The sequence below is a fragment of the Argentina silus genome (genome assembly GCF_951799395.1).
Source record: "Argentina silus genome assembly, chromosome: 4".
NCBI lineage: Eukaryota > Metazoa > Chordata > Actinopteri > Argentiniformes > Argentinidae > Argentina > Argentina silus.
Genome location: NC_139658.1, coordinates 19,668,217 through 19,683,484, shown reverse-complemented (window position 1 = coordinate 19,683,484; position 15,268 = coordinate 19,668,217). Strand labels below are relative to the sequence as shown.

General features: G+C 44.9%; 1 protein-coding gene across 1 annotated transcript; it reads right to left on the bottom strand.

The window, feature by feature from the left end:
• Positions 1-1,827: 1,827 nt before the first annotated feature.
• On the bottom strand, positions 1,828-14,597 carry c1ql4b (complement component 1, q subcomponent-like 4b; the record flags this gene model as incomplete). Its single annotated transcript, XM_083667604.1, has 2 exons — positions 14,049-14,597; positions 1,828-2,007 (listed from the first exon to the last, which is right to left on the bottom strand). The coding sequence occupies exons 1-2, from the start codon at positions 14,592-14,594 to the stop codon at positions 1,828-1,830; spliced, it is 726 nt and encodes a 241-aa protein (XP_083523730.1). The 5' UTR covers positions 14,595-14,597.
• Between the last annotated feature and the right edge of the window lie 671 nt (positions 14,598-15,268).

Sequence of the window (15,268 nt, the reverse complement as noted above, 5' to 3'; positions counted from 1 at the left end):
CAATTAGTATGTTACATTCAATTACACACAAACATGGACATTAAAAAATAAAAAAAATAAAAAGATTCTCAGGCCATGTCTTGGCTCTACTGTAGCAGCAAGAATTTGAACATGTGAGACAGTCTGTGCAGAGCAGAAGATGAATGTTCTCTTAACACTGTAAATAACAAACTGGTTTACCCTTTGAAGAAAATAACTCATTATACTAATAAGCTGCATGATCTAGAGCTCTATTTATGTAACTGTGGGGTAGACAGACACATACAGCTTCAAATGCTTGTTATAAATGAGTGTGACTGTGAACAATAACAAAGGAGGTGCCATCATTGCAGCAGTGGAGGACTTAAACAGGGGATGTCTGGTCTCATTAGTATGACATGATGAGGCTCTGTCATTCGATGGAGCTCTTTACAGGATATTCTAATGCAAACCTCATCATTGATATCCTGTGTGTTAGGGGACTATGACGCCCCCTCCTCCCCTTGGAGTCAGAGGCCGTGTTGGGTAAAGCTAACAAGAACATGATACGTATCTTCACGCGCGCGCACACGCACGCACACACGCACGCACGCACACACAGACACACACACACACACACAGACACACAGACATACAAACACAGACACACAGACACACAAACTGCATACTGGATGATGTTCGCGGTGTTGGGTGTATTATCAGCTCCGATCAATACTGTATATTCATGACTTTTTTCGCTTGGTGTCTTCGGCCGTATTGGAAATCCATCTCAGAGCGAAGGAGTGAGGCGGGGGGGCCGCAGCTAACCTCGCAGACTTCGATTTACAGTCTGCATTCTGAGACCATTTTACTCAATTCCACACTGGTGGCCGAAATGGTCAGCATGTGTCAATGTAACACCAGATAGGGAAAGTTCAATTAATCACTAGGAGTGTGTTTGCGTATGTGTGTGTGTGTGTGGAGATAGGTAGTGTGAATCATGTAGGCCTATGCATACACATGAAAACACACACTGATGCATGTGCATCGGAAGTAAACATATACATACATACATATATCTATTATTAAGAATACATACAATATTGGGATAGACTTAAACAAGCCTTTGTCTTGACATGATTCCTGTGCGTAACCCCATAATTACATGTTAGTTTCATGTAGGCCTACTGTACATATACCATGAGAATGACATAACACATGACAAACTAATGGGTGTGTGCGTGTTTTCTGTACATTTCTGCATACACACTTGCACGTTAGAAGCCTTGTAACTGCACTTGGTGTGGTGTACTGGAATGGTTTGGCCATAATCTAACAACTTGTATGCGTCTATTAGCTCTTTGCACTTAGCACATTGAAATCAGACCCGTTTCCTTTGCCTGCTGTATCTGTTCCTGTAAATACTGTGCGTATGGCATGGCTTAGGAAGGTGGAGGTGTGTGTTCCTGTAAATACTGTGCGTATGGCATGGCTCAGGAAGGTGGAGGTGTGTGTTCCTGTAAATACTGTGCGTATGGCATGGCTCAGGAAGGTGGACATGTGTGATTTAGTGGTGGAGCGAGAAGAGAGAAGAGATGAGGATGCCACAGAAGGTGGTGTGTTTATTTGTGTTTGTGTGAGTGCGGGTGTATGTCGAAGAAGTGTGCGTGTGTGTGTGTGTGCGTGTGTGTGTGTGTGTGTGTGCGTGTGTGTGTGCGTGCGTGTGTGTGTGCGTGCGTGTGTGTGTGTGCATGTGTGTGTGTGTGTGCTTGCGTGTGTGTGTGTGTATCTGTGTGTGTGTGTGTGTGTGTGTGTGTGTGTGTGTATCTGTGTGTGTGTGTGTGTGTGTGTGTGTGTGTGTGTGAGCTGTCAGTCGGGGTAGATGAGGAAGCCAGAGAAGGTGCTGTATTTGTTGTTGTTTCCGCCGTGAACTTTGCCTCCATCGAGCTGCACACACACCTCGTCCCCCACGTCCAGATGCAGGATGACGCTGTTCGAGGCGTAGTCATAGTTCTGATCCGCATCCTGAGCGATAGCACTGGCCCTCACCTGAGAGAGAGACACAGAGAGAGAGAGAGAGAGAGAGAGAGAGAAAGAGAGAGAGAGAGAAAGTAGCGAAATAGCAGATGATCAGGTTAGAGAAACCAGGTTAGGAAACATAATCAAATGAGCAGATACACATTGTTGCAAACCACACCTCACACTGATTTGGCAGCCATGCATTCCAAAATATATTGCTGCTAATGTAACATAGAAAGTAATTAAACCCCTAAATCCCCAAACTCCCCTGCACACCACCCCTGCCCCTACTAACCATCCGTGTCCCTGGCCCATCCTCTCATCTGAGAACTGACTCTCCTCCTGTGAATTAGCCTCAAGTCACTAATCATACGTTTAGTGCCTGTGGTTGAGCCATGGTCATCACGGTCATCTAAATGTTAATTGCAGGGGTGAGGAGGGGCCCATGGGGAATAAGGAAGGATTATAGCTCATTTGCTTTGTGTTATAACTACCCCTCCAATATGGCGTCCCCCCCCCCCCCCAACACTCATAGATCAATCAGACATTTGGAATCCCCCTGAAGACGGTATATAGCCTCAAAGGATCACACATCCATTCTCTGACTCATCCATTTGACATCCAAATGCCCTTTTTCATGGTCTTCTTTGCACCTGTGTTTTTAACTCCATTTCTCTCCCTCCGGTTTCTCCCATCTCCAACCACTCCTACTCCCACCCCCCACCCCCCACCCCCACCCCCCACCGCCTATCCCTCTTTAGATCAGACCCGTCATATTATTTCCTTCCCCGCTCTGGGGTCTTGTATAATGTCATCCGTAAAGAGGCCAATGGACATGTATCCTCCAAATAGATGAGGTGTGCATTGACCTTTGACCCCAAACCTTGAAAACACAGCCTCACTCTGCTTCTATTGATTTTCCGTACCTCTCCTGTTCCAACCTGTTGCAGAGGGGAGTTAGTGATAGACAGAGATTACCTAGATTGTTTTGGTGGGGAAGGTCAGGGAAATAGCAGTGCTTCACCACAGCTTCCATTTCTTTGTTTGTCGTCCATATAGAATAGCAATAGACTTGAATGCTTATAAACTGTTTATAAGAATACATACATACAGGTTGTAGTGTGAAATGGTTTATATACAGTAGTACTCAGTGAATATTATTGAATACTACTAGAACAAATTGTACATAATCGTTGATTTACTAATACCCTCACAGTTTATACACAGTGTATAAGGACAATTAGTTTTGAGATGCAGGTGTGATTATAAAACCCAAGCTGCAGTGTTTTGGGTTGCAGGTGTGATTATAAAACCCAAGCTGCAGTGTTTTGGGGTTGCAGGTGTGATTATAAAACCCAAGCTGCAGTGTTTTGGGGTTGCAGGTGTGATTATAAAACCCAAGCTGCAGTGTTTTGGGGTTGCAGGTGTGATTATAAAACCCAAGCTGCAGTGTTTTGGGGTTGCAGGTGTGATTATAAAACCCAAGCTGCAGTGTTTTGTAGATACATATAATTCACCCCGAATAACAAACATAATCCAACTAAATCACCTACGACTATAGACAGATGACGTCATCCATTGCATAATTCTCTATCCCTAATAACCTAAGCCGAACGTAACCATTTCAGAAGTTCGTACGTGTGCGGTTTGTATACAAATGGCCCATAATGAGCTACACTACATTCATGTTGTGCTTCTTTGCCTTTTATATCAATTATGTGTTTGTGGAGGGCCTAATAAGTAAAGCTGCTTATAATGAATAGCACCATCTCCGGGCTAAGTAACCAACTATTCAAGCATAGGATCCATTTAATCCTGGAAAATGAAACACACAAGCGCATCTATATTAATGAATGCAAATATGATACCCTCACTCCATCCTTGTCCCTCTCTCTGGGCCATGGATGTGTTCCATCATCCCCCCCCGTCACCAAGCCTCCCTCCCCTGTGATCAGTTAGACATGTCGGATGAGACTAAACTAACCATTTATCCACAACCTTGCTTCGATAATTACTTTTTTTTTTTTTTTGCCCATATCATCAATTTAGCTTATTACTTACAATAGTTTCCCATATTCTAATAAGCAATCTCTTTCCGTGTACAGCTTGTTGCACGAGCATTTGCTCTCCCAAAGACTCAAATGAATCAATACGTACCCTTTGTTTTTAATTCAACTCACATCACTCCATTAATTGTTCTGTCTCCCCCTCTAGGCCTAACACCCCTTCCATCACCCCCCCCCCCCCCCCCGCCTCCATTTGCACCCCCCTCAGTATCTCTTCATTCTGGACCCATCTATCCATCTTTTTTCGTCCTTTCCCCAGAATGAGATGCAGGTCACGCTCGTGTTTTCTCTCCCCCCGCCACGGCAGTGTTGGCGGTATCGGCGGCTAAGCGTGTCCCTGTCCAGTCTAAACCGGATTGATTCACGGCGCGCTGCTGTGGCAGGTCTCCCGGGACCCTCTCAGCCCCCGCCCCCCCCTCCCAAACTCCAGATGCGTCAGGGCAGGCTACAGGGCTACAGGGTTCGGTAATTGGTAGTCGAACAGCCATGGCAGCTACCTCCCTAATGGCTCCCACTCCTCAATAACTCCATACAATCACAATAAATGGGAGCAGCGAGTAGGCTACCGCGGTCAAATGGGCTCATGAAATAGTGGCGGGAGGTCAGGACAGGAATCCATGCTTGGCTCCATGCTGTTGCCTATAAAACCTGGACTACTATGGTTGATTTTTCCAGGTCGCCTATAATATTTGCTTTTATTATGCATCTCAAGTGGACTCATAAAGGAATTGCATTTACAAAGATGCAATTTTATATAGACCTCTTCTCTGGGAGGAATGAGTACAGACCTCTTCTCTGGGAGGAATGAGTGCCCCCTGATGAGCAGTATGATGGTTTGAGAAAAATGTGTCATAACAGAGAGGCTGACTTCCTGTAGATCTGAGCGTCTGTCTACATGAATCCCTCGACATTCTCTGAATTGTCCTATGAAGGACAGTATGAGGAGAGCCTTTTCTTTCATTGATACAGTCGGTTGAAATTCGGTTGGCATTTGGTTGTTACGGTTTGAGGTTACTGTAGACTTAGAACAGTATCCTAATTTGTATCTGCCCACACATCCCTTTCAATTATTCATCTTTAATATTCTTGTGTAGTACCTGCTAATTTCCGCTTCACAGTTGTGAAACTGTTGTGGGCTACAATAGCTACAGTACAACCCAGAGCTAGTCAGTGAACACTGTGTTTAGCTCTCAAAGCAGTTAGTCAGCTTTTATTCAAGGCGTGAGAACGCACAATGTACACAATCTTGAAATGAATGACACATGCCATCCAATGAGTGTTCTGGCCTTAGGAGAACATGTCTTTTTGAATAGTCAACATGTTAAAGGGTCATAAGAAGGGCGTTGAAGGGCGTTGACAGTGGTGGTGACGGTATTTACCCCTCCTCCCTGCATGAACCGTTAAACATGTCATTCAGTTCTCAGGGAATCAAGCCTGTAGGGGTTCTTATTATTCTTGGGCCTTCGGCTATATATCACAAGAACTGACTGGTGAAAATGTTTCTATTTCGGCAGTATCAAAGAACATGTACACTGCCACTCATAAACCACAAATGGCACCAATTGGCCTATAGGTGGCGCTGTAATAAGCAACTAAAATCTAAAGCTACCCTACCGCCCCATTTGACTTAGAGTTATGCATTTTGGTATAATGGTCCCTCTCTTCACAAGGAACAAATTTGTCTCAATGACCCATGACTTCCTCCATGATGGATTTTCCGCCATCTTGGATTCTGTGAAAAACCTTCAAATATCGTCTTCTCATGAACCGTAAGTCCGATTAGCTTGGAATTCACTTTCATATGCACATGACACTTTTCTCTATCAACGGTGATAATAACATCAAAGATCCGTCCAAAAATGACCAAAATATATGCACATCAAATTTCATATATCATATAGCCGTATTAAAACTGTTCTAAGTCCAGGTCACTTTGTTCCATTCATATGAAAGTTGCCAAGGGCATCAAGGACGTCCCCCTGAAGACCTGTAGCAACTGTGGTGTTGTTCACATTTAAGAATGTTTTTCTGGTGGGATTTAGGTGGGATTTGGGTAAACATCACCAAGTGACCAGAAGAGGGAGGCAAATACCATGCCTGTAGACATTAATCACTTTGTTCAATTAACCTCGAACATGTCACGGAAATTGCCCTAACCTATGCTGACCAGTGTCAGTTAACCACTTACTTGCCCATTTCCCTTACCAAAACCAACCAGCTCTGTGTTTCCTAGCTTATTGCTCCTTGCACCCTTTTGACCTTGATGCATTTTGATAACCTTGATGGTGACGCTTGCATTGCTGCTTGCATCTTATGGTTATATTTGCTACTGATAAGGTGGTCCGTTATTTATGGCTCTCCCAGTCTGGCTGCATAGGGGACATTACTTCACTAGGGCTCAGACAGCAGAAAATATATGCAGTCGCTGACATTTAATATGTAATGTTTATGATTAACGCACGGCTGGATGCACTTCCTATATAATCCTGAGGTTCAACAATAGGTCTATAAACACAATGAGGTAACATTTAGAAACCAAGATGGCGAAACTAATGCATGAGAATAGGAATTACAGTATAAGGTGACTGTTATTTATGTTGCTATCTTCATGCTAAACTCTTAAGTAATTGCATGGTCAGAACAGCAATGAGCAAAGAGTAATTTTTGTAAATTAATATAAATATGTCATGGTTGTTGAGTGTACAAGCTCAACAAGAATTCAAATTTCAAATATTGTATTACAGGCCACTAAATTGATTCATTAATTTGTTTACTTTTGTTTGCGGCATTTTGAAAGGACAGTGAAAAACGCCAATTCGAACAGGGGCAGTAGTCCGTTTGGACATCCAGAGCTGCGCCTCAGATTGGGCTTTCAGTAAGTATCAAAATGAAACCTTGTTTTCTTTAAGAGGATGGGAGGAGGGGGGGAGTGGTGGGAGTGAGAATGAGAGAGAAAGGCAAATCAGGATTATTGTCAACTGCAGTGGAGATTGATATCGACATGGGAGTGAATTTCTGTCTGTTGGCCAAATGCTGTTCTGACTTGAGCTGCTGCTGCTGGGTAGAGCAAGGACCCGCGGGACAACCGGCAGGATCACACTGCCTCCACTTTTCATTATGGGGGCACCATTAAATAAGAGACAGTGAGAGAGACTGAGAGAAGGAGAGAGGGAGGGAGGGAGGGAGGGAAGGAGAGAGAGAGGAGGAGGCGGCAGAGGTTGCGAGAGCTAAAAAAAAAAGGGGGAGACAGAGAGAGTGAGGAGTGGGAAGCAAAGCGAGGGAAAGGGGGACTGGGGGGTAAGAGAGGAGGTGGGAGAGATGTGAAAAGGAGGGGTTAGAGAGAGAGAGAGATTAGAATGAGAGCACAGAGGAGAGAGCAGCTGCGTGTACTTTAACAGTCTAGGCACAGGACGGGGGTGAGAGGAGCCAAACTAGAGGGGGCTTAGCCTTAGAGTGATGGGGAGGGAGCCTGCTGGAAAACAAACTGATCAAGCGAGCCTATTTCAGGGGGGTTAGGAATGAGACTGGGGAGGTGGGGGTGCATGTAGTCTGTTATTTTTTTGTTTTGCAGTGGTGCCCGGCTCCTTTGGTAATAAAACTGACAGGATTCATTCACCGTGATGTACAGACCTCTCAGAGCGGAGCGCGGCGATTGAGAGGGGTCTCTTAAACTCACCTGAGGGACCACTACGGGAAGAGAGGGAAGGGCCAAATGAAGAAAAGCAGGGCCATGGAAATGGCACATTTATAAAACTTTGTAGTACTCCCTCTCCCTCCTGTGGCCCATGTTGAGGTGTGCTCTGTTTCGATTACAGCGGTGGATGTGGAAGCCCTTTACCAGCAATGCGGATCTGCACCCTAATTGGCATGCTAAATGCTAATATGACACTCTGGTGTCAAGACGTTGATTAGAAAGTCTCTAATTGGCTCTAGGCTGAAACCTTCCAAGGCAGGAGACACGTTAATTGGATATAAAGGGGTTTCAGCTGTGGACGGGTTTACCTGCAGTGCCTGAACTACTGAATAGGTTAAGCAATGAATTAAGTAATGTGTCATGTCAATGGCTTGTCATATGGCTGCCCTACTGACAATTTCAACATCGCATTCCTTCAGTGTATATCACGCACGTGCACACGTGCACACACACACACACACACACGTGTATGGTTCTCAGCCTTATCAGCTATTTACAATATCACCTTCATTGTTTGGTTATGTGCCTGAGGAGGCACACTCAATGTATTTAGACAAGGTGCAGACTGATGGACGACGGACTATGAAATAAATGCTAGGGAATACAAATGATTCTTTTTTGGGGGGCAGTTTTTTCCGTTTTTATTGGACAGAGACAGTAGAGTAAGACAGGAAGTAAGGGTGTGTCAGCAGGGCATGGGCCGGATTAGAACCACAGCCGACATGGGCGTGTGTGTGCTCAGTAGGCCGCAGTGCTAGACCACTGGACCACCCCAGGCCACGGGAATACGAACTATTCTATCAAAGCTCTTACTTCAGTCCGCTACACTGGCACTGCTCTCTTTGACAGTATCATTAAGTGATCACACTGGCATGGTGAGTCAAAGTTGTTCTGTGGCTACCTTAAATCCACTCATTATATAATACCAAAGAAAGGTCATGAGTTAATGCCATATTTTTAGCCTTTACCGTGTATTCTTGCAAATACCATAGACATTTCTCCCATCTCCAAGGGAGATGCTCTTTGTGAAACACTCTGACATTTCCTCTCCTCTCCTGAATGAGAAAACCCTATCTTCTCCATGAACGAAGAGAGGAGTGTGTGAGGCCAAAAACAAAAAAGAAAAAGAAAGAAAGAAAAGAACAAAACACAGAATGGAAGAGAACACTCTTATTAGTCCATACTGTATAATGGTCTCAGCAATTGTTAGAGAAATGTATGAGAGCATACAGTAATGAGTACATGTGTATGTACACACAAGAGAGATAGATAGAGAAAGAGAGACAAAAAGAAGTAGAAACAGGCATGCCACAAAACACACATTTCATGAGATATACTGCACTACATAGTGTACTACATAGTGTACTACATAGTGTACTACATGGTATCATCACTTGTGAAATGGTATGTCATCTGTACACTGTGTGATGATCAATGAGTGAAAATGCTCCTTAAAATGTTATCATTACAGAAATGCAGAGAAAAAATGGTAAATAAGAATATAGACAGATAAATGGGAAATTAAAATTTTAAAAAGAAAAAGAGAGAATTGATCCATAAATCGACGGATTGGCTTGGATGTATAACTAGATAGGAAGGTACACATATGTACACTCACTGAACACTTTATTAGGAACACTCTACTAATACTGGGTAGGGCCTCCCTTTGCTCTCAGAACAGCCTCAATTCTTCGTGGCATTGATTCCACAAGATGTTGGAAACAATCCTTTGAGATTCTGGTCCATGATGACATCACGCAATTCCTGCAGATTTTTCAGGTGCACATTCAAGTTGTGAATCTCCCGTTCTACCACATCCCAAAGGTGTTCTATTGGATTCAGATCCGGTGACTGGGAAGGCCACTGAAGAACACTGAACTCATTGTCATGTTCATGAAACCAGTTTGAGACGACCTTTGCTTTGTGACACGGTGCATTATCATGCTGGAAGTAGCCATTAGAAGATGAGTAAATTGTGACCATGAAGGGATACACATGGTCAGCAACAATACTCAAATAGGCTGTGGCATTCAAACAACGATTAATTGGTATTGACAGGCCCAATGTGTGCCAAGAAAACATTCCCCACACCATTACACCACCTCCACCATGAGAAGGTGTACAGGTGTTCCTAATAAAGGACTCGGTGAGTGTACAATTTGAATATTTTTCCATGATGAGGACACAGCACATGAGTATGTGCGAGCCTGCTGTCAAACCCTTGCTGCTGCATTTTCAAAACCACCTGTGTCTCTCAACACTCAGTAACAAGTACGGGAAATGGAAAACAAATGTAGTCATTAATTCTGATGTAGCAGACAGTAGCTGGAAGCCTGTACTCACACCTCCTCCGAAACGCAATGTAATTAGTACCTGCTAATTCTGACAGCAGCGGTACAATATTACATCCACAAAATGAGAGCCGGCAGTTAAGACGACACTGCTAAATCGAACCCAGTCCCCACCAATGAGCCATGAGCATATTCAATTAATTAACTGAGTTGATGTTGACCCAGATCCTGTCTGAAGTGAATGTGAGTATGTTATGAACTGGACTGGCAAAATGGACGATTTACAAAGGACTATATGGCCTTTGTGTCTATCTCTTTCAGTCAACTCCTTTGACATGTGTTGCAAAATCGTCTCACACCCAGTCTACATATACTATATATTCACATGTAAGCTACTTGTAATTCACATAATTCAATCAATGAGACTGAATAGCCAGATACACTCTCTTGCAGTTGAAATTCACCACACCTGAGGGTCCTCTGACAGATCTGCAGGAGCCTGGGCCAAAGCAGGCCTGCAGATACAATAGTAGCGTTGGGTTTAATTAGTCCTCAGCCTGTCCTGCAGGTCTCTTTCTCCAATAGGTCAAATAAAACCAAATGTCACAGTTCTGTAATGGGGGCTACTGTGTCACAGCAGACCTTGAATGCTTCTGAGCAGAGATGTTGAAACGGGTTACCCAGCCTTTATATATGGCACTTAAGTCATCATACTGTGAAAGAAATATAGGAGCCAACCTGGGCTAAGCCAGGACATTCCCAAAATGACCAACCGACACACTCCATACTGCCTATAAATATTCATCATCCCACTCCCCACTCATCATCGCAAAGGGCAAAGTATATATCAGTTGTAAATTATAAATCCATAGGAAAGGTCACCTACTTCAACACAAATCTTTTGATGGCTTAAGAAACACGGAGAGTGGAGGTTTGACACCTCTCAATAGGGTATGCACACTTGAAGTGTGTCCATTGTGAGTGACAGACATGACTTTCCATCTTACACAGACACGTCCATGTCTACGTGCCCGCCGGACTAGGGGGGGAGCTCGGTCGTCTATTTACCAATATCAGGCATCTTTCTGTCTTTACACTGCCTTTCTCCCTCCCTCTCTACCTCTCCTTCTCTCCTCCTCCGTTCAATCTATTCCTCCTCATCTGTCTTCTTTATCTTGATCTGATCCAGCCCTCTCGTGTTGGCCTCGATGTAGCTGTGTCTCTCATCCCCCCCTATGTCCACTCTCCTCTGTATATCCATCCGTCTTCCTCTCCTCCCTTGATCTCTCTGTGGTCCCACTTGTCTGTAGGCTGCCTCTCTTACAGTCGTCTCCCCCCAGGCTGGGTCTTAATCCAGCTTCCCTTTGACATATCGGGATAAACTGTACCTGTGTGTCAGTCTGACACCACTAGCAGTCACACGCACACGCACACTCAGACTCACACGCACACGCACACTCAGACTCACACGCACACACACACACACACACACACGCACGCACACACACACACTAAAATAAACACGCACACACACACACACACACACACACACACACACACACACACTAAAATAAACACACACACACACACAAATAAACATGAACACACAAGTCCACCTCCTCCTCATCTGTACTGTCTGTACATTTCCTGAGACCGTTTGTGAGTCATTTGTAGACGTCTCAAGGAATTGAGAAAAGAGTCACAATAGATGCATCACAATGTTTCATATCGGCGACTGTGACACCATGCCAATAATAGCTCGCACAGCAAATGCCAAGCATCGATGTCAGTACTCCACACTCTAACATTGATGTTTATCAGTTTGGTCTCGTGTTTTGGCTTTGCAATGTTCTACAGGGTTGTGTTTTAGTAATTGACCCAATCAGTTAGCTCTGCTATGAGAGCACTTGTCTGGGACCGTGGGGTGGGGGGTGGGTAAGAACTGAATTGGGTTAAATAATTTAGTTGATGGAAAAGATAATTAATGGGGAAGCCAATTGAGGTTGGGGTGGTGGTGGTGGTGGGGGGGGGGGGGGGGGGTTGAGTGAGGTGTGTGTGTGAAGGAGGGGGGGGGGGGGGCACAGGTGGAGGGGAGAAGATCTCATCTAAAGGCTATGAATGATTTAACAGCAGGGGAGGACAGGAATGATAATTATATCTGCCATTTTCCTGTCTGTCTTTTCACTGTGCACTTTATACACCAACCTGTCAAATCAATGAGCAGAGAGACAAAGCGAAATCTACCTTTTAACATACCTGGGCAAATAAAAGGCCTGTGTTAAGATGTGTGTATTGAGAGAGAACGCCAAGGTGATCAGGTGTAAGACACTACCAAATGAAGACATTTCATTGTCAAAGCTTCTGAAATTGATCTAGATCAAGTTCACCACTACACAGTGGACAGCACTGCCAATGATGTCACTTCCTTCCTCACCTCAGATAATGACTTCACCTACCTGAGCCCTCACCTCCCTCACGACTGCTTCTGCATGTTACCTTTGTGACCCATTGTTTCTGTTAAATGACAAATTCCACATTCTGAGGCGTCTGCTGAAGACAGTTATGTAGAGATTCTATGACGGATAGTTCAAGTTGTCAATTCCTATACCTAACAATCTGTGATGAAAAAGCAGCAGCAGCAGCTAGCAGGGGTCATGGTACACTAGGTACCATATTGCTGCCTGTCCATAAACCGTGTAAATTATGTGTAAAGAACCCCAGACTGCTTCCTCAAACACTCAGCCAGATTTGACTTGGCTTGTAACAATGCAAAGACTGTTCTTATTCCTCCCTGGTAATCCCCAGGATGTCACTCTACGGTTCCACAGCACGCACGTCAAAAGCAAACCTCCTCAACAGAGTCAAAGTTTAATTCCTCAAGCTTGTCATGTATCTCCAGATGGAAACTTTCAAGGCTTTTTTTTTTTTGGGGGGGGGGGGTTCTTTTCCTTTTCCTTGTTTATTTATTGGCGTTAAAGCCAGAGAGCCTCTGAGGACAGTAGCCAGCTGTTGCGTTTTGGCATCACTCCACAGAGGAGCATCGTTATCCTCTTGATTGCTTAGCTGTCACTGCCTTCTCCCTCTCTCCTGCTGCCCAAATCAGGTGGTGTAAGTTAGCAAAGCGTTACAACTTTAGTCTTCCGTTCCATTGTAATTTGCCATTCAAACTGTTCTGACTCTACTCAAAAGCCTCCGTGTCCTCCAGGAACAATTTACATACTATCTTTGGGGAACTTTTTTAAAAGCCTTTTGATGACATCCTGAGAAAATGGATGTTGAATTATTAAACGAGGGCTTACTCGTTCTTATCCAAATGTTGAACGAGTTATTTTATTCTCATTCTCCTCCCACTGAATAACAACTGCATGTTAATCATCAGTCTCCATCATCTTTTTTTAATTTTTTTTAAATATATGTTTTAGGGCATTTCTGCTTTATTGGGACAGAGATAGTAGAGATTGACAGGAAGGATGGGTGAGAGAGAGGAGGGATGACATGCAGGATATATCAATGGCCGGAATCGAACCAGGGACCTTGCGATGATATGGCATGCGCTACGTGCTACGCCACTGAACGCCCTGGTCTCTATAATCTATTTCCTAAATTCTTTGATTGCTTTACAAAATCATGTTTTAAACAAGCTAGGCCCTCTCAATGTCTTCAGTAGTGCACAAAGAAATACCAAACAGCAGCATTCCACACCAAAACAGTTTGTGTCAAAGGTTAAAGACATTTTCCTTGGGATTGGTACTGTACAGTAAGTGTTTTCTTGTCCTCTGACTGTGTCTGTCTGTTTCCTATTTGAAAAATGATTTCTTTCCGGCCATATTGTCAGACTCCTTCTGGTGATGGTTCCATGGGACAACAATAAAAGCAGAAGTGATGGATGCATGAAAGGAACAGAGTTTCTCATCCTACACTAATACTGCACACACACACATGCACATGCACACGCACACACACACACACACACACACACACACACACACACACACACACACACACACTTCTCTGTCTTACCTGTCCGTTCTTCTTCAGGTCCGCCCACATGCTGGTGCCATCGCCGCCCCTCATGAGGACATGGTAGGTGAAGTAGTAGATGCCAGGCAGGGGGCAGGTGAACTTGCCAGTGCTGGGCTCATAGTAGTTCCCCACATTGGTTGCTACGTCATCAAACTTGAGCACCTCGTTCCCCTCATGCTGTTTGCGGAGGCCTGCATAGAAGGCGATCTTGGGGCTGTAGAAGGAAGGTACATAGCCGCCTGGGCCCGGGCCAGGGGGACCAGGTGGGCCTGGTTTACCTGGCTCTCCAGGGGGACCTTTAGGGCCTTGTGGTCCAGGAAGTCCAGGGCTCCCACGGTACCCTGACTTGCCCCTCCTCCCCGTGAAGTCTGGGGGTTGGGGGGAGACGGCGCTCAGCTCGTGGCTGCCCTGTGGGGGGGTGAAAGAGTCACACACCATCTTGCAGCTGCCGAGCATTTCATAATGGGTGCCCCCACCTCCAGACCCTCCCCCTTTGGTAGTGTGGACCAATAGGGGGATGGCGACCAGCAGTACCAAAACCATGGCTACGCCCACTCCTGCCCCTATGACACGTTTCCTGCGGCTGAGCCGGGAGGCGGCCAGCGTGAGGAAGTCCTCCTCCCCCTTGGCCGGAATGGTGGTGCCGGCCAGACTGAACTATGGGTGAAAAGTGACTGGGGGATACAGGTGGTAAGGAGGTAGTGTGGGGGGGGGGGGAGGGAGTAGGAGGGAGAGTACAGAAGTTCTATACTAGGGATGGGGCTAACGGATAAGGGGTGGAGAAGAGAAAGAGAAGAACAAACAGGTTATACAGGAAAGTAGAGAAAGGAGCGGAGGGGGAGGGGGGCGAAATAAGGGGTAAGGGAAAGGATATACAGGTCGTGAACAGGGTGGAGAGGGAGGGGAATTCAATGCCAAGATAGGAATGAGATGGTGAAGAGACACTGTGGAAAACTGAAGGAGGAGAGCTCGAAGTCAGGAGTCACGAGGATCATATGTCAGGCGAAAAATTTGAAACTGATTTTTCCATTCCTAAAATGTTCGTTAAATAATTTTTCGCAGTGTATCCTTGGATTCCTCAGTATCTCTTTTGATTCAGTTCTCATATTCCCCTTCTCAGGTGTGCTATGTTTCAGGTTGTTCGAAGTACAAACACCCAGATGAATGTAGACAACAGCTCTCTCAGTGTCAGAGACTGTGACTTACTACAGTCAATC